This window comes from Lepidochelys kempii, chromosome 25 (genome assembly GCF_965140265.1).
Source record: "Lepidochelys kempii isolate rLepKem1 chromosome 25, rLepKem1.hap2, whole genome shotgun sequence".
In the NCBI taxonomy this organism is placed as follows: domain Eukaryota; kingdom Metazoa; phylum Chordata; order Testudines; family Cheloniidae; genus Lepidochelys; species Lepidochelys kempii.
Genome location: NC_133280.1, coordinates 10,675,785 through 10,694,949, shown reverse-complemented (window position 1 = coordinate 10,694,949; position 19,165 = coordinate 10,675,785). Strand labels below are relative to the sequence as shown.

At 48.3% G+C, this 19,165-nt stretch overlaps 1 protein-coding gene across 12 annotated transcripts; it reads right to left on the bottom strand.

Moving 5' to 3' along the window:
* Nucleotides 1-595: 595 nt before the first annotated feature.
* On the bottom strand, nucleotides 596-19,105 carry HSD11B1L (hydroxysteroid 11-beta dehydrogenase 1 like). 12 transcript variants are annotated; one of them, XM_073323732.1, is made up of 10 exons: nucleotides 18,994-19,105; nucleotides 16,806-16,911; nucleotides 14,343-16,176; nucleotides 12,954-13,136; nucleotides 8,599-8,729; nucleotides 7,257-7,368; nucleotides 5,092-5,183; nucleotides 3,462-3,555; nucleotides 2,702-2,867; nucleotides 596-2,337 (listed from the first exon to the last, which is right to left on the bottom strand). In XM_073323732.1, the coding sequence occupies exons 4-10, from the start codon at nucleotides 13,036-13,038 to the stop codon at nucleotides 2,151-2,153; spliced, it is 867 nt and encodes a 288-aa protein (XP_073179833.1). In that variant the 5' UTR covers nucleotides 13,039-13,136; nucleotides 14,343-16,176; nucleotides 16,806-16,911; nucleotides 18,994-19,105; the 3' UTR covers nucleotides 596-2,150. The 12 variants fall into 12 exon arrangements, with proteins under 12 accessions (XP_073179833.1, XP_073179838.1, XP_073179835.1 ...); XM_073323737.1 differs by lacking the exon at nucleotides 16,806-16,911 and having other exon boundaries at nucleotides 14,343-14,488; nucleotides 16,109-16,176; XM_073323734.1 differs by lacking the exon at nucleotides 18,994-19,105 and adding an exon at nucleotides 18,869-18,987.
* Between the last annotated feature and the right edge of the window lie 60 nt (nucleotides 19,106-19,165).

Below are 19,165 nucleotides of genomic sequence, written 5' to 3'. Positions count from 1 at the left end.
TGTCTGAAGAGACTCCCCGCACACAGGGCTAAAATACACACAAGCAAACAACAAGCTGCTTAACAAATGCCCACTGCAGCGGGTCTGCCCAGTGGCGGCGAGCCACCGTGCACATTCCCTGTTGTTTCCAGTGTAAAAGGTTAGTGACTAAGGGCAGAGACATTCTTTCCATCCCAAACAGCTTGGCCTGCCCCCGGAGCCACTTCCAAATCCCCTCCACACGTCCTTAAAGGGCATTCTCCAGCCTGCGAGGTGCTGCTGGAATGCCACTGTGTCCAGCTGCACAAGGGAGGAAGCAGAACTCTGGGCTGGATCCCTAAGAGTCGTCTACAGTTCCTGCTCGTACCCTCAGCCTCCACCAGCCCCACTGCTCACGGACGGAAAGACGGTTCCCCAACATCCGGAATTGAATAATAGAGCCACTCTGGACCCGGGAGCGCTAAGACAGCCTGCAGCCTAGACCGGAAACGATGCTGCTTTTGGAAAGCCAAGCAGGGGCCGACTGTTGGCGTGGGGCTGAGGTTGGACGTTTCTGACGGATCTGGAAGCCGGACGGCCGGGCTCGGCACGCCTGCAGGAAACAACGCTCGGGGGCTTTTTGCCCAACTCTGCTTTATTTTCTCTGCCTTCATCTTGATTGTGAACAGCTCTGTTGGCAGGGCAGCAGGGTGGCCTTGTGATTAAAGGCCTAGGACCTGGGGGTTGATTCCCAGCTCTGCCAGAGTCCCTGTAGGACCTTGGGCGAATCAGTCCATCTCTCTCTGGGACTCAATTCAACAGGGCTATAATAATCTGCCTCTGGTCTGTTTAGACTGTAAACTTTTGGGGACTGGTATATTTAATCCTGCCTCAGCACTGGGGGCTGGACGAGGTGACCTCTTGAGGTCCCTTCCAGCCCTACATTTCTCTGATTTGACTACTGTCTCCACTCCCAAGTAGCTACCCACACTTAAACAGACCCTTCCTTCTTAAATCCCTGGTCCCCTAGAAGCCAGCAAAATTCCACTGAGGCAGGATTTCGTCTCTGCTCTGTTTTTACTTTCTCCGTCTCACCCATCTCTTTCAAAGACCACCCCGCAGCTGTTCGCCATCCCTCCCCCTCCAGGCAGCGCACGAACGAATCTAACAACTCGGCTCACATGGGAACAACTTTGTACGACAGTTACTTGGGCATTGTCAGTTACCTGAGTTATAAGCACCAGGCCCAGCACTAGTCTGAGTGCGAGACCCCTCTGTGGTCCAGTTCACTGCTACCGTTACACTGCCAGCCTAGAAGCACTACGTGAATTCCCTGAGCTTAACTGAATGGTATTTGGCCCCATGCCCTGGAGAAAGCCACCAAACTAATCTTGTCCACAGCTCAGGTTCTGCGCTGCCAATCACTGCGAACTACTGCCACCTTGCGGTGGCCAAGCTGCCTCGCTCGTTCATTCAAATTAGCTTTGCCAGGGTCTTAAAATAGCCTGATTTTCAGAAGGGCGGAGCACCCACAAAATCCACTGGATTCCATAGCAGCTGGGGGGGGGGGGTGTCATTGAGGTGGGGGTGACAGGTAGGTTTCCCAGCTGGGAGGATGGTTTCTATCCTGCATCTGAGAAGTCTTTATCCCTAGCCCTGGGAGATCGTGGGCTGGGGCAGAGGGGAGACTCCAGCCCATATGAATGGATGGATGAGGCTGCAGAGGCTGGAGTCAATGCGGCAAGGGGCATGAGACGCTGAGGTAGCGTCAATCAGACGACAGTGCGAGGTCTTTGGAGCATGCATGGAACAGACAGGGAGCAGAACAGGTAAAGAGTTACGGTTGATGGGGACAGAGTTGGGGTCAGAGTTAAGGTTGATGGGGAAGAAGGACGGGTCAGGCATTGATACGGATGGAGGAGGGGTCAGAGTTAAGGTTCATGGGGACAAAGGAGGGGTCAGAGCTAAAGTTGATGTAGACAGAGGAGGGGTCAGAGTTAAGGTTGATGGGGACAGAGGAGGGGTCAGAGCTAAGGTTGCTACTGGACCCTTAGCCAAGGATTTCCGGATATTTCTTGTTCCAGGTCCAAATGCTGCTCGCACTGAAGCCAATGGCTGACCTTGACCCCAGCAGGAGCCGAGGGCCTTGCGCCTGTACTTGCAGGGCGAAGGGAATGGCGGTTCTGCATCACTCAGGCGCTGGTGTAGTTATAGAAGCTCTGTATAACGACATCCCTTTGGTTGGGGAACCAGTCCCGCAGGCAGCACAGCAGCTCCAGCCACCAGGGGTAGAACACCTCCCGTGCCCTGGTGGCTCCGCCTTTGATGATGGCCAGCGCGGCTTCAGCGGCTGGATAGGCGCTCATGTACACCTTGCCCCTGGAAGGGAACAGTCACCCGGTCATACAAACCCCCCCTGTCACCGCGCTGGCCTGCTCTGTGCGAACCGACATCTCAGGAGTGAAAGATGCAAACCAGCAAACCGGGGCCGTGCACACTCGCATGCACAAGTGCACCCAGATGCACGTATCCAGATGCACATGCATGCACACCCTTCCACTCTCATCCCTGCACGCACTAGTGCATACCCAGACGTGGGCACGCTAACTCACACTCATGTACGCACATGCAGGAATACCCACCGATGCATTCTCGCACCATACGTTCTCTTGCACCCATGTGAACGCCTGCATGCAGGCACACACTCTCGCACACACATTCTTCTGCACACACACACACATACCTTGTCTTCTCCAAAGCCATTTCAGTGTCGATCAGCCCCAAGATGCACAGTGTGATGCATACGTCTTGCTTCTGCATAGCGAGCTCGTGGCGCAGGGAGCTAAAGAATCCATCCAGAGCAAACTTGGTGGCAGAGTAAGAGGTTGTGAAGGGAGTTGAGATTTTTCCTAGAAAGGAAAACATGAGGAGAGGAAACCAAGTGAAACGGCTGGCAGAACAAGACAGAGGGTGAGGGCACAGCTGGGAGAGAACCCCCTGGAAGGAGCACATAGGAACAGAGGATTTGCTACACTGCATCAGACCATTGCTCCAGCTAGTTTCCTCATTCCAGCAGTGGATGCATCAGAAGACGGAAACATCCAATCCCATAATGCACTAGGACAATCATCATGCACGTGGGGGGAAAAGATTCCTTGCTGTTCGGGCTGCCCCCTGCCTGTAGCAATCAGTTCACACTCTCGGCCAAAATATCTCGTGTGGTGGTTTGGCTGCTGCCCTCCCATACACTCGGCCACCGCAGTGGGTATATGCCCTGGGAAGTGCTTTGAAGGTGGGAAGCCCTATAGGAACATGAAATGATGTGATCCAGAGACGCCCTGCCAAGGGCCAGAGTCCCATTCACACTGCAGTTCTGAAGATTGCGGCAGGCAGGGCTTAGAAACTCATGCAGGATCAAGCTGAGGCATTGCATGAGCGGGTGGGGGGTGGGTGGGGCTGCCGTCTTTATCAGCCATAGCTCTGTGCAGGTTTCAAGCACTGACCTGTGAGGGAAGAAACCACAATCAGAGATCCTTTACTCTCAGCCAGGATGGGAAGAGCTGCAGACGCCAAGGCCACGTAACTCAGGAAATTCACCTGGAATGAAAGGAGATGAGACGTGAAAGGAATGGGAACGTGGCAGCCAAGGCCAAAACGAAACATCTGTTCAGTGGGAGGGCTGGGGATTGGGTCACCCACCCAGGATAGAGGTCATGAAATGAAAGGGGCCAGGTGCTTGATTTGCTACATAAAGCATCCAGGGAAAGGTTGCACCTATCTGGGGGTCTGGACTGATAGGATAATGGGAACACTACATTTTGGGGCACTTTAAGATTTCAGATTAACGAGGAGGGGCCAGAGTTAAGGTTATTGCTACACATTTACCAAGAATTCCAAGAAGCAGCCAGCTGTTCTCTGGTTTTCAGCCTGTTAGACAGTGGCATTCCCCACCCAGATCCTAACACCCTGGTTTTGGTCCAAAGTTACCGCCTTCCTGGGTTTACCTTTATTGTGAACTTAATTAACAAAGAATAAACATCAGACTAAGTTTTCTCCTGAGCTTGACTGTTTTTTTCCCTCCAGGATCTCTCTACCCCTGACCCCTACTTCTTCTTCTGAGAAGAGGCTCAAGCCCTTTCATAACCTGGAATGGAGCTAGTAGGACTCACCTGATCTGGCCTCTCAGATGAGTCAGTAAAACAGCTCAGCATCTGAGGGTCCTAAAACCTGACATCAGTTGCCTGATCTATTGGTTAGGCATTATTTAGATTTCCCAATTTAACATTCCATGGTTTGGCAGTGTTTGCTTGCCTCTAGATCCGTCACAGTATTACAATGAATTTCAGAGCGAGGGCCCTGGCGTATGTGAGAGAGACACTCAGACTTAGGGAAGACCTTTTGAATTTGCAATAGTTTTATTAGCACCATCAGCACTATCACAAACTCTACAACATAGCAAAGTAGATCTAGACAATACAAGCAGCCAGAACTTGCATACTCACACCATCCTTTGCAGGGAACCCTGTAGTAGGTAAAATGACCCACGAGTGGTGCTTGGCCTGGCACGTTCCAGGAAATCTCCCTGGAGTGCATGGGCTGAGTGCCACCTTTTAATCAGAGGTTACGCTAATGCCTAATGCACATTCAGTAGGTGTTTGAGCCCCTTTTCCTTATCGGTATTTCCTCACCCTACTAATGTTGGTGTGCCCTTCTCCTACTAGGCCTTTTAATTCAAGCTTATTAGCATATACATCAGTCCGTTACCATGGCATAGGCCCATATATCTATAGAACAGTAGCTGGCTACTCACTGGAGTGATTCAACAGAAAACCCTGCATCTGTAAGTTGCGTCCTAGAAGCCACTGCCAAGTTACACACCCTCACTAGCTACTACACTGATTGGTGCCCTAGAAATCAGACAGACAGAGAGCTGGATAAACAGGAGGCTGAATGGCAATGACCTAACTAGATCAGCTACCTACATCCACCTCCCTCACATCTCGGCGGGCTTCTCAATCAGCAGCAAAGCATTACGGACCTTTTCATTTCACCCTTGTTTAGAGTCAACTTCAGTGGCGTTGCCCCCAATCTGCATTTGCCCCGTGTCTCTCTCTCTCTGCTGCAGAAACCCACCTGCATGAGCCAGCGGGTGTGTTCCACGTCTCCGTCCCACATCCGGAAAGGGGTCCCGCCAATGTGGTTCAGCACCAGGTGATCCAGTCCCCCTACAAGCAGCAGAACAGGCTGGGGGTCAGGTACGGGGCCATCCATGGGTCAACAGATGCAGCATAAAGGAGGAAGAAAACCAGCTAGCTCTTTCCTTTGGGCTGCTGGGAAGAGTCCACCAGCGGGAGCCCAGGATGTGCCCAGTCAAGGCAACTCCTCGGGACCCCCCAGGCAGCACCTAAAGAGATGGCAATGGGTGTCTCTTTGCAGTGCCACTTGGCTCCAGGTGAAGCATTGCCTGGTGGGAAGTGTAGTCCCTGCAAGCTGCATCTCCATTTCAAAAGAAGAGGGTAGCTGCAGGCATTGTTGAGTATCCCCTGGGACACACACACAGCAAAGACAGCTGCCCCTTGGGCGCTAGGCAGCTGGAGTTGGCTCGACCCAGTTTGCACCCCCCTATCAATCAAGGGCACTGCTGAGATTTCAACCACTACCAGGCTGGAATAGACACACAAGGTACCCTCCTCACACATCCATCCATCACTGGCTGAGGTGGGGACACTGAGGCACTCAGCCACAACAGCGATGGGGGCTACATAAAGACATGTCAGGCCAAAAGAGAATGAACCCAGGTCACCCTTGGAGCCAGGAGCGGAACCCAGGAGTCCTGACTCCCACTCGCCTGGCTCCAACCAAGGCAACACGGCTTAAACCGATCAATAGCAGAGCCAGCGCAGGAAAGGAAAAGCCACCCACCATGTTTGTAGTAAATGAAAGGAAACCCTTCAAGAGAGTTGCACAGCAAGGGAAGCCCTGTTTGGCAGCTTGTGACCTGGGGAATCTTGCAGCTCAGCTTTCCCACGCATCTCTGAATTTCCTGCTGCGTTACCAGGATCGAGGCAGGATGTACAGAGGGAGCTGGGTGAATAGAGACCTTCCCAGGACTGTGGCTCCCAGTTCTGACTGCCCTTAATTGGGTTACCAGTGCTGGGTGTGACGCAGCCTGAGAGAAACTGGGCCAGGCATGATCCAGAGAGAGACAGAATCACATGAGGGCCTATCTAAGGTACTTACATGACCCCCATAACAGCAGAGTCTGAGCACCCTGAAATCTTTCTAATGTAGTTACCCTCACAACTCCCTGTGAAGCAGGGCAGGGTATTATGGGGAACTGAGCCACAGAGAGATGAAGTGAGTTACCCAAGGTGACCTAGGAAAGCTGTGGCAGAGCAGGGAATTGAAGCCAAAGTCCTCAGCTAAAACCCTAATCACTGGGCCATCCTTCTTTTCCAGCCTTGGCATCCCTGGAGGACAAAGACCTCTGCTGAAGCCTGCTCCTGCCTTCTGCAGCCCGGCTTCCCCCCTGCCCAGGGAAAGTCTGCCCGCATTGTCCCACCTATTGGATTCCACCTCGATCCAGAGGAGCCCACTCCCAAAGGTTCAACCTCCACAGCCCACAGAGTCCTTGGCCTCCTGGTGGAGGCTACCAATGAGAAGGAGCACCTGAGACCAGCTGGGATGGTGCTGTCTGCGATGTGGACACGTGTCCATTAAGAACTGGACTGAGAGCTCATTACAGCCTACATGGGAACAACAGTCTCCAGCTAGGCCAGATCTGTCTGATCTAATCTTGCTGGTATTTATATAGTACCAGCCATCATAGTAACTAGGTCTGAATTTGAAGCAGTGACCTGAACTGTGCCGTGCCTCAGTTTTCCCCGTCAAATGAGAACAATACTGCTCTCCCTCCATCCCTTCCTCAGAGAGGCATCATGAGGGTTAATAAGCTAACGCCCCTGAAAGACAGAGGGCTTGACTTTCGTTTGAGGCAAGGCCCCTTAACGCTGCTCTGGCAGGGTGCAATGGATATGAACGTACACGCACTTTGAGGGTGCTTTACGTGAGCGGAGAGGTGCAAAGGAGCCTTGGTGTGAATGAGAATCAGACCCAGGAATTCGGTATTATTAGGGAACCTTTCCCACCAGGCCATTCAAAATGAGACAGCTGCAACCATATTCTCCTCCAGCCCCGGGGGATCTGGAATTGTTATAGTCTCAGGCTGACTTTCACATGGACACCTGGGATCCCCCCCACAGCATCAGTCGCTTTTCTTCAGACAGCCCAATACACACCCAATTTTTGCAAAGCAAACTGCACCACCTTTTCCGGGGCTTGAGGGGAAGACATATCGGCCTGGATGTAAAAGACTCGCTTTGCTCCCAGCTGCAGACATTTCTCCATCACCTAGGGGAATAACAACAACAGACGGATCTAAGTCTACTTTTCTTTGGTGCGGAGAGACGAGGGGCTGCTACTTCATTCCCCTCACTGTTTTCATGCCATGGTCAAGAAGAGCCAACTATGAACAAAGTCACACACTTTACACCCACATTTACTTCCATCCAACCCAAAAGGGAGCGATTCTCATTTACCTTAAAGGACTTATCTACATGAGGACATTAACCCAGGAATAATTATAACACTTTAAAATAACACCCGACCTTAACCCAGAATAACAGTGTCCACATGAAAAACGATTCCAGAATTGTGCTTTAAATTCATGACCTACCTTAATCTGAAATAACTCGCAAATGCAGACAAGCCTAAGCCTATGACATGGCAAAGGGGCCTGGAGTACTCATATTACAAGGCCCCTTTGCACTGCCAGAGCTGTGTGATATGCCCAAATGTGAACGAAGCCCAAACGAGACACTGAAACAGGCTTAGGTGAGCCCAGTCCTAGTGCAATGTCCTTACATTCCCCTTCCCAGAGTCCCATCCCTTCCCATCAGCTCAGAACCTTACACTGGGCCTGTTCTCACATGATTTCTGTACTCTAGGGATGGATGAATTTGTATATCCAACTTATTTGAGCTGGTTGGAAAATGTTTTTTTTATCTCCTCAAAGAAAATTTTGAGTTTTCAGTGAAATATTTTGCTTGAGAATGGAAATATTTCAATTCCGAAATGCTGCTCCAGTGCCTCATGGGAGTTGTAGTCCCGAGTCACGTGCTCCCATGTCTCCTCGACAGGTTGGGTTCCCTCTTGGACTACATCTCCAATGATGCACCACAGCATCCCCGCTTTGGTGAGGGGGGAGGTGGTGCATCATGGCAGTCATATGGTGGCACTGCATCGTGGGAGATGAAGTCCGGCTGGAGATTTTGGCCCATTGACAAGAATGGGAGCACAAGGCACCCAAACTACAGCTCCCAAAAAGCACTGCAGCAGCATTTCACAATTGAACGATTTTGATTTGGGAGTGTTTTTCAGCAAAGACAGAAAATCAACATTTTTCTACAGAAAGCAGACACATTTCATGTAAAAAATCATTTAGTCAACCCTCCCTCTCCCACCGTTTTCTGTCAAAAGACAGTTTTGGTGGAAAATTTCTGACCAGCTCTACATCCTAATATTTTTAACGGCCACATCTTCCCCCCCATTCTGCCTTCTCCTGTGTGAGGAGACTCTTACTTTCTGCAGCAGTGTTCCCCTCCTGGCAGTCAGAACTATTTCTGCACCAAACCTGGAGTAGTGATATGCCATCTGCTCTCCAATCCCAGTGCTGGCTCCGGTCAGGAGAACTCTGGCACCAGAGATGCTGTCTTGGGGGGTGGGGAGAGGGAGAGAGCACAAGAAAAAAGTGTTAGTGAAAGAAGAATGAAAGGAATTACAATTACTGATGCAGGGAGCGCTCAAGATTGGAAACTATCCCACTGTGTAGGAAAGATAGGAAGTATGGCAAGAGACCATTCCAGATATCAACCATCCCATGCAGACACTTTTCAGTAATCTTCTCTCGCACTACTTCCATAGCTTGTGACATCAGCTTAATTGGAAGATCATTAACACACCGTGGAAGAGCTCCTTTGTGTTTAAAAGTAGGCACGACAAAGCTTTTATGCCACTCATCTGGCATTTTCTCTTTCTTAAGAATACCATGGAACAAACTTGTAAAATACTTGATGCCTTCCCTCCTCAAGGACTTCACTGCATCCACTGATACTTCATTTGGGCCAGATGCTTTCTCCTTTTTCATTTTCCTAAGCGCCTCTTCAACTTCTCTTCGTTTAAGCCTTCTAGTCCTGCCTTGAGTGCAGGGGACTGGACTGGAAGACCTCTCGAGGTCCCTTCCAGTCCTACAACTCTATGATTCTATGTAATTATCACATCCCAGTTCAGCTTACGTGTCCTTAATTTCTCATTCATCACTCTTGAAAAATAATCACTCCAAACTTTGTTGGTTGATTCCCCATTCATTAGCAATATGCCACATTAATTTCTAATGTAAGCAAACTTGTTCACATCCCTCATCATCTTCTCTCTTGCCTTGGTGAGTCTACAGATGGTCTTCCCTCCCTCATGTCCTCCTTGTCAGTTATATAGCTCGTCACAGACCATACTTTAAGCTGCTGCAACACTTTTTAGCCTCCTTTTTTGCCTCAAAAGATGCCATCTTATCACTGCTCAAGCTATTGGCCTGCCCTTTTTTGAAGGTGCACTCATTTTTTTCCTCAATGGATTATTGAACTTGAGGATTGCACCACCAAGTCTCTCTTCTTATCCTATCTGCCACTGGTTTCGTCACTCCTAGGACTTCATGTGCCGTTTCCAGCAGAGCTGATGTTAGTTTGAACCAGTCAGTAAGTCTACGCCTTTCTCCTTGTTTGAAGGTTTTTTCACATCCATCTTTAAGTTTCCACCACTTAGGCCTTTTTGGAGCCCAGGCATTCAGATATTTCCGCATTCTGTCGCATTCTGAAGTCCATAAGGGGAAGTCTGTGCTGTCTCACAATGCGCTTGCTGGGTATTACCTTCCAATCGATTATTCATGATCTGTTCCTTCTTCTCATTACAAGGAAATCAATTTGGGACTTGTATCCTTCACTGGCATAAGTTACAAGGTGGCTTTCCCTCTTCTGAAAGCGTGTGTTTACGATCACCAAGCCCAGCGCAAGACAAGTCTGTAGGATCGTGTCCTCTTGGAGTTTCTGGTTCCAGTTCTGTGCCCTCCATGGATTTTCATATCCAGTCTTTCCAGTTCCAACATGTGCATTTAGATCTGCTCTGATAATTATCTTCTCGTTGGATGGTATGTTTCCAATAAAGGACAACAACAACTCATTGAAAAATTCCTCTTTTACTCTTTGATCCACTCCTAACTTTAGTAAATACCCCCGTATTATATGGCTCGTTACCTCTTCCCTGAACAGTCTGACCCTTATCAGTCAGTCTGACTTTCTGGTAACCTGTATCACATGCTTCTGCATGGTTTCATCCAGAACAACTCCAATACTGTTTTAGGATGTTGAACTCCCTGAGGATTTGGTAACCCTCCGCCAGCATCTTGGCTTTACAACCCTTCCAGTTGGTCTCTTGTACACATCACATTTCTTCTTCTCCCCTTTAAGACCACACATAGCTCCAAAATTCTCCCAGTCAGTGTTCCTACTTTCCAACGTGCAGATTTCAGCTTACTCACTTGCTCCTTGCCCTGTTACAACACGCAAGGAAGGCTATAGTGTGCTGCTTGCAGGGAACGCCCTAGCTCTCTGGGGTACACTTAACGTGGCTATCAGTTCCCATGAGCATGTCTATTGACAGGCTTTTACATGCTGGCTGTCCATGCCTGATGCCTTGGGTTTGAAATCAGAGTCTCCCTTCTCTTCGGTGAGCCGCCTAACACATCTGAAGAGCCCCATCTGCCCCAGTAAGACTTATATTAAAGCGGTCTTTATTCACCTGGACATCCTCATCATAGGGTCTAAGGAGCATTCAATAGAGATGGCTGTGCCACCAACTCTCCTACCCCACTCTGTGCAGAAATGTCACCAGTTGGTCTGTGACCACTTACTGAACATTTGCAGCTGTCTTGCATAACTGCTCTACGTTCCCCTAGCCCCGAGGGGAGCGGGTCACTCCTGCTGGCACTGCTGCTCCTACTGTAGTACCTCTTTCCTTATTATTTGTACAACAGCAACTGAGATCAGAGCTCGTCTGCGCTAGGCACTGTACGTTCACGTAGTGAGGACAGTCCCTGCCCCAAAGAGCTCACAGTCTAAATAAACAGGAAGCCCTGTTATTACCTATTTTTAGGGCCCTTTGTTTTCGGTTTTTATTTTCCCGGGAATTGGTTGGTGTTTATTTCTACAACAACAAAAACGGGTGAAAACTGGCGGAAAAAACTAGTAATAATCTTTTCTGGGTGAATATCTGGGTTTATTTCGGTGGACGGAAAGACAGGGGAAAAACAGTCAGTAGATTAATGCTTTGATGAATGGAATTCAACATGGTTTGCTGCAGAATTAACACAGAACTCAAAACACATCTTTGAGTTTTCAAAAACAATAGAACGCTAATCCCCAAATCAAACTGTTCATTAGAACGATGAGTTTACTGTTGTAGACTTAGAACTGCTAGCCTATAAATATTTACATTCAGGACCGGCTCTAGGCACCAGCAAAGCAAGCACATGCTTCGGGCGGCACAATTCCAGGGGCGGCTTTCTGGCCACCCCTTTTCTTTCGCTTGGACAGTTGTGCTCTCTTTGCTTGGGGCAGGAAAAACCCTAGAGCCGGCCCCGTTTACATTTAATAATTGGGATACATCTTTTGCCGCACAAACACTCAACTTCGTCCTTTTCCCGGTTTTGTTTTTTTTTAAACTTTTGAATACTTCCTTGTGTTCTGAAACGTATTCTGTTACAGATTTTCACTTTCTTCCCATGGTAGTGTGTCAAATCTTTAAACCGTTATCTGCTAACAGCTTGAAAAGTATATGTGGCAGGCGTGACATTCATCAGTACATTCAGATGCGCACGCACTGCAGAGCTTGCGTGCGGGCCTGTTTGTTTACTGTGTGTATCTTCTAGACTAATACAGAGTCTTATTTCAACAGGCAGCTTTGAGTATACACACAGACTAATGTATTATCGTAATACATAGATCTCATGCAATGTACTGCATTTCCCTAATAAAACCAGTTATTTTTATATATCTGAATGATACAAAAGTAGGGTGAAAATCAGAAAAAAAGGAATACTACTTTTTGTAAAACCCGGGATTTTTTCAGTAAGAACGGATTCACACTGAAAACGAAGGGGCTTGCCCATTTACAGGTGGAAAAATGAGGCACTGGGAGAGATTATGATCTAAACAGACAAAAAAAGGGAGTGAGGGAATGGAGCTAGACAAGGAAAGTGACATACCCAAGGTCACACCGCTGGTCAGTGGCAAAGAAGGGAACAGAACTCAGGTTTCCTGAGTCACAGTTCAGTGTACTATCCACTAGACCACACTGCCTGTTCTCTACCTCGCATATAGGAATGGCCCCTAATAAATGCAGCTAGGTTGGCTCTTTCTTGATCCCAGCTGCTTTCACAGACATAAGAATGGCCATACTGGGTCAGCCCAAAGGTCCATCTAGCCCAGTATCCTGTCTTTGGACAGTAGCCAACGCCAGGTGCCCCAGAGGGAATGAACAGAACAGGGAATCATGAAGCAATCCATCCCCGGTCGCTCATTCCCAGATCTTCTCTGCAGGTGGAAACAAGGAGAGGCAGCTACCTGTGGTCTCTCTAGACCACAGGCAAGCATTCCACAGACCACAGTTTGGGAACACTCCCCCTCCTCCATTCACCCTCCATAGGTGCTGGAATTGGGGGTGCTGCGGGAAGCGGTTTCCATCACAGACAAGCGTTAGAGTTTGGTTCAATGGCTCTCAAACCACACACCCCCCCTCCACACACACACACACACACACTATACAATTTGTTCCAGCACCGCTGGAAGCCTCTTTCCAAGCTCTGGCTGTTTCCTCTCTCCGCCTACCTGGGTTAAAGGTGTCTCTCCAAAAGAAAGCCAGGAGCCCGGCTATAATCCCAGCAGCACAAAGCGCTTTCCCAGGTGGGATCATCCTCCCCGAAGCCTTGGGGGAATGAACGAAGAGAGCCTCAAGGGTGAGTGCAGTGTCCCAAGCGCCGTCAACCTCTGCCCCGTGTGTAACAAGCTGGCCTGTGTGAACAGCGTAATGGCAAGCGTGTGAACTGGCAAGAGAAGTCCCCCCTGGCAGCTAATAATAGGTTGGGGAGGCCCGGTAGCAAAATAGCTGCAGTTGATGGTTGAGGTAGGGCCCAGCTGATCGAAGGAGCAGCTTCCTTCCGAATTCCCGTGGTGTAAATTCAAGCTGCCCTGTAGGACCCTGATCCCAACACTGCAAGGCTGAGTCTCCCCTTGGACGCAGTGCAAGCCGCTTGGCTTTCCACGGTCTAATTCATTTACAGACTGGATAAATCCGGCTAACACTCTGTGCCTCTCTTGTTCCCCTGGGACCTTTGATACATTTTTGATAAGGCCCCTCGTAACCGGATGCAGGACAATAAATAACAAAGCAAGAAGCAAAGTCCTGTTGTGGTTAAAAGCTAACAGGAAAGGAAGCAGAGGTATAGTGCAATGGCTGCTCCCAGGGCAGGCCGAAGCCTCCCCCACTAGAACCATTTGATTGGGTCCCCGAACTCCAGGCTCCAGAATCGGTGCCAGAGCCCCAGCTAGTGTAAATCGGCCCTGAAAATCAACAGAGCAGAGCTGATTTACAGACGGCTCAGAGTGGGCAACTTTCCTCCCTGCCCCAAACTCCAGGGCAAGGCAGCTGGAGGGGGGTGGTCCAATCATAGTAGCTGGAGGCATGGGGGAAGGGGGCAGTCTGTGATGTGTCCTGGTGAAAGCCAAGATGAAAGAGGGAAGTGTTCGGCGTGCCCAGCGATTGCCACCTTGGAGTTCTCAGTCAGTCCCAGGCAACTTGAGCAACGAACATCCCCGTAGCATTTTAGCTTGTCCCAAGTGGGATCGGGGGGGTGTCACTTGCACAGACCTTCCTGCACCTCCAGATCTGACGGCATTATCTGAACAGGCACTGGCTGCTCATCAGGGCCTGATTCTCTTCTCTTGCACTGGTGTAAACCAGGAGCAACTCCTCTGAAGTTAATGGAATTATACATGTAGACGCGAGATCAGAAGCAGTGTCTATATGAGATCCTCCCAAACCAACCTCCTTTGCCCTCCTATATTCCAGCTGTCCCCTTCACTCTGGCTTGGAGGCATTGCTGAGAGTGCCTTGACATACTGGGCTTGATCTTTTGATCAGCTTCCACTCCTGGACCCTGGATCTTCTTCCCCATATTAGATCCCACAGTTATTTGAAATTCAAGCCTTAAGACTCACCTGTTTAGATGCTACCTTTCGTAACTGGCCGGAATTTGTAATCTGCTCTGCTGCTACATGGCAATCCCTCCTAGAAGGTTCTCCTCAAAGGAGTTGACTCTGCTCTGGAATATGGTGTTTGAGGAAGTTGCACTGGAATTAGAGGACTATGGACAAAGAAATCTTTGACAAATCAGATGCATTCTACAAACTGGCCAATCTAATGATAGTGCCTTGCATATGCAAATAAACAAACAAACTGTTTATATCAATCATACCCTTCCTCACCACAACTCCTGGCAACTAGCTTGCCAATCTGTTATTCAGGGTTTCAGAACACAAAGCAGTTGTTATTTAGCTGTTTTTTTTCCAGACAGGGTCAGGAATAAATCAATGGGGACACCGTTTTTCTGTCTAATACATGATTGATACAAATCAGGATGCTTTTACTTAAAACGACTTTTTATTAAGCCTTAAGCACACACACATTTATGTTATAGCAACAGATTTAGAGCATTCCAAGACATCATTTCCAAAGTCTGACATGGTTTAGAGGAAGTGACAGCAGGTCATCGATGGCCAGTTGCCTTCCCGCTGCAGAGTTTGGGGTGTCAGCTTCTTGCCCGAAAAAAAGCTCCCTCGGACTGCTCTGAGGTATTTACTTTTAATTAATTTTTTATAGCTATCTTAAACAAAGCACGTATCTTTTAGTGGGTTACTAGAATAACCCCTACTGAGTTACTCATCTTTTTAATTTTAACAAATGACTTTTTTTTTAATCATTAAAGCATTTCGAGTGATAACAACAATAAAAAGTGTAAAAAAGTTAGGGGCACTTAAAACCAAGGTAACCTGTCTAAACGTTCCTTCTATTCTGATTAGCAAAACTCAAACTACAGAACATGCAGCTCTTTATCCTAGCCTTTTGAAATCCTCAAGCTTATTTCTAGGTAGGTGGTATTTGGCTTGCAGCCAGCCGTGGCTAGACACATAAAACAGCTGACTGCAATTATGTTACATTTTTGGGGTTACACGGGGCCTGATTCTGAGCTTGCATAATCCAGTGTAAATAGGAAGGAATTCCTCTAAAGTCACTGGAGTCGCACCCTGGCAAATGTGGAGACAGATCAGAATCAGGCCTGTAGTACACTACCCTACATAGCAACTTCTAAACATTAATGAATTTGGCCTCGGAGCCCCCTGATGCACGGAGAGAGGAAGGTCAGAGCTGGCAACAGAACTCAGGAATTCTGACTTTCAGTCCTGTGCGTTAGCTACACAACCATCCTTTAGCAACCCTTTAAGCTATTTGGGAAGGTACCTATCCGCCCATCCCTCCCGCCCTCTTTTGGTCTTTACATTATGCTCATTGATCTACCTAAGCACTTTAGTAGTATCTGATCTTCCACTCTTGCCAATACATCATACTTCAACCCAGAACTCGGAGGTGCTCCTCTAGAGAAAAGGGCTATGGCTTCCTTAGCTCTTTCAGTCATTGGCCTCTCTGATGAGATTGTTGATGGTCTTTGTCATGTAGACACTTATCCACAGAGAAATGGACAGACCTACCAAACTCATAACATGCAGGACACCACACAGCCATCAGATGCTGTTAACTTGCTTTCACTGTGATTTGTCAGTGATATGGATAGGAAAGGCGTTAAACTCTCATCATCACTCAATCTTTCCAAAACGGCTATCAATGAAACAGCACTTCCTCATGCCCTGTATCTGTCTGTCTTTCTTGAATGAACAGGATTAAAAAAGAATTAAAAAGTCACTTTTACCCTTAATGGAACATCCCAGCAACGAACTGCAGAATCGGCACTGGTTTCAGAGTAACAGCCGTGTTAGTCTGTATTTGCAAAAAGAAAAGGAGGACTTGTGGCACCTTAGAGACTAAAATTTATTTGAGCATAAGCTTTCGTGAGCTACAGCTCACTTCATTGGATGCTGTAGCTCACGAAAGCTTATGCTCAAATAAATTTGTTAGTCTCTAAGGTGCCACAAGTACTCCTTTTCTTTTTAAGAATCAGCACCAACTCCCAGCTTTAGCCATGAACTGAAAATCTAACTTTCCCTTAGATTCTAAATGCCCGACACATACATTATGCAACATGCGGTGCTACAAACTCCCACAAACCTCAAAATATATCAAATCTGAAATGCAAAATAAATTAGACATTTTTTCAGCACCATAAACATAATTAAGCTCACCCTGCCCCTAAAATGTAACATTTAAAACTGATTCCAAACCCCAGTAAAAATATCGACAAGTTAAATTTATATCCCACTTTCCATCCCAAAGGATCTCAGTGTATTAGGCACACTTAACGTGACATACAAGCTTACAGTCAGTGTTGGACAAGAAGTGGGGGGGAATTTTACTTCTTTACTCCTCCTTTAAGGACATGATCTGAAAAAGGAAAACTAAAGACCTAACCCAGCACTGAAATATACTGAATACTAGTATCATCCCCTTACCAAACTGGGCATCACTTGCCAGAAACACTCCTCCAGTTCTTCTGATCTCTCTCTCCTCTCTCTTTCATTTACATAGTTTTTGCATCACTAGCCGCTCCCCTTAACACTTAAAGAGACAGTCAACACAAGATCATTTTTTAAAAGAGTTAACAATTGTTTCAGAGGTTACACTTATCTCTACGACATGCTGCCAATTTCCAGGGCTTTGCAACCACACTTTCCTATATTTAAAAATTGGTTGGCTTTCCCGTTGGTGTGCGAAAGACCCAAACAAATGACGGGGGGGAAAGGCTACATGCAAAGTGCTGTCAAATGCCACAAAGTCAATCAATGGAAAAAAGGCAGTGAAAAATGTTTTTTTCTCCTGTATTCTCTTTCTGCGGTAGTCATCTTAAGTGCTGTTGATAACAACCAGGGTAAAGAATTCACATATAGAAGGTTTCAGAGGAACAGCCGTGTTAGTCTGTATTCGCAAAAAGAAAAGGAGGACTTGTGGCACCTTAGAGACTAACCAATTTATTTGAGCATGAGCTTTCGTGAGCTACAGCTCACTTCATCAGATGTTTACCGTGGAAACTGCAGCAGACTTTATATACACACAGAAATCATGAAACAATACCTCCTCCCACCCCACTGTCCTGCTGGTAATAGCTTATCTAAAGTGATCAACAGGTGGGCCATTTCCAGCACAAATCCAGGTTTTCTCACCCTCCACCCCCCCACACAAATTCACTCTCCTGCTGGAAATGGCCCACCTGTTGATCACTTTAGATAAGCTATTACCAGCAGGACAGTGGGGTGGGAGGAGGTATTGTTTCATGATTTCTGTGTGTATATAAAGTCTGCTGCAGTTTCCACGGTAAACATCTGATGAAGTGAGCTGTAGCTCACGAAAGCTCATGCTCAAATAAATTGGTTAGTCTCTAAGGTGCCACAAGTCCTCCTTTTCTTTTTACATATAGAAGGGTGGTTTTAAAGTTGTCTGTATTACCTTAATTTTGAGGCTTGGTAGCTATACATTTAAATCCTCCCAAATATAACAATAAATTCCTATTGGCAGAGTTCTGCGCTCCGGCAGCCCCATGAGATAAATATCCCATTTCCAGCAAGGTTCCAGGAGAACGGTGGTCAGAGAGTCTTACTTCAGCTAAATTTACTTTCACAGAAACTGTGACCCAATCCTGCAATTAGATCTGTGGGGATGGACTCCTTCATTCACATAAAGCCCAACTGAAATGAAGGGGGCTGCACATTGAGACATGTCTGCTCACAAGGATCTAATTGCAGGATTAGGGCCATAGCATCTGTTCATGTTCCTATTGAAGTTAATGGGATTTTTGCCAATGACTTCAAGGGCAAACAAGATCAGGGCTTATACACAAGGCCCCACATACTCCGTGACAAGCTGAACCCAAGTTATTTCCCCCCACTGATTTCTGCAGCACTCCAGTGGGAAACCCCATAGGGGTAAAGATCCAGGCTCACAGAAAGCCCATTGCAGGATTGGGGCCCTAAACAGTAAACAGGAGAAAACACCGTATCTGACTCTACAGTATGCTTGTAAATAATAAAACAAATACAGTAATAATAGCTGCAAAGATTTTCATCGCAGATTACCCTGCCATAGGTCATGGCTAGATGGATTTCATTACTTGTCGCAGGGCTGCATTTAGCTGCAGGTAGCAGGGGTGGCGGGATGTCACCGGGATAGGTACATTTTATATCTCGGTGCCTTACTGTGAGATAAGGGAGGGATCCACTATATTTACATGTTGCAGGATGAGGTCAGCAACAGCCAAAGGCATTTGTAACGCGTGCAGCGGAGCTGAGCCGCCAAGGGGGCCGTGCGTGGGTCCAGCCAGGGTGCGGCTAAGCGGAGTGGGATGTTAGTCCATGTTGCAACCCTGCGCGGAGAACGGCGAATGGACTCTTACGGCATGCCTCAGGGGGTCTCCCGGGCTGACGGCAAGATGCAGTGTCAGCGCACGCCGCAAGATTTTGCGCCGGGCTGCCGGTGGGGGGCTCCTGGCGTAGACGGGGGTCGCCGCGAGAGGGCTGCTTACCGCAGGGAGCGGGAACGGTGGCGAAGGGGCGAGGTACATTTTTAAAGAGCCGGCGGGAGCTCGCCTGGCGCTTTATTTCACTGTCCGGCCCTGGGAGGCCCGGCCCACGCCACCCCCCCACCTACCTGGCTGCAGGGGGGTGACCTGACGAGGCAGGGAACCTCCCCCGGGCGGGGAAGGTCACGTGTCTGGCTCCGCCCTCGCCTGCACCTGGCCTGGCCGCCATGACAGCTACCGAGGCGGAAGTGTGTGGGCGCCCAGGGTCACGTGGGTTAGCCGGCGGGGGCGGGGGCGGGG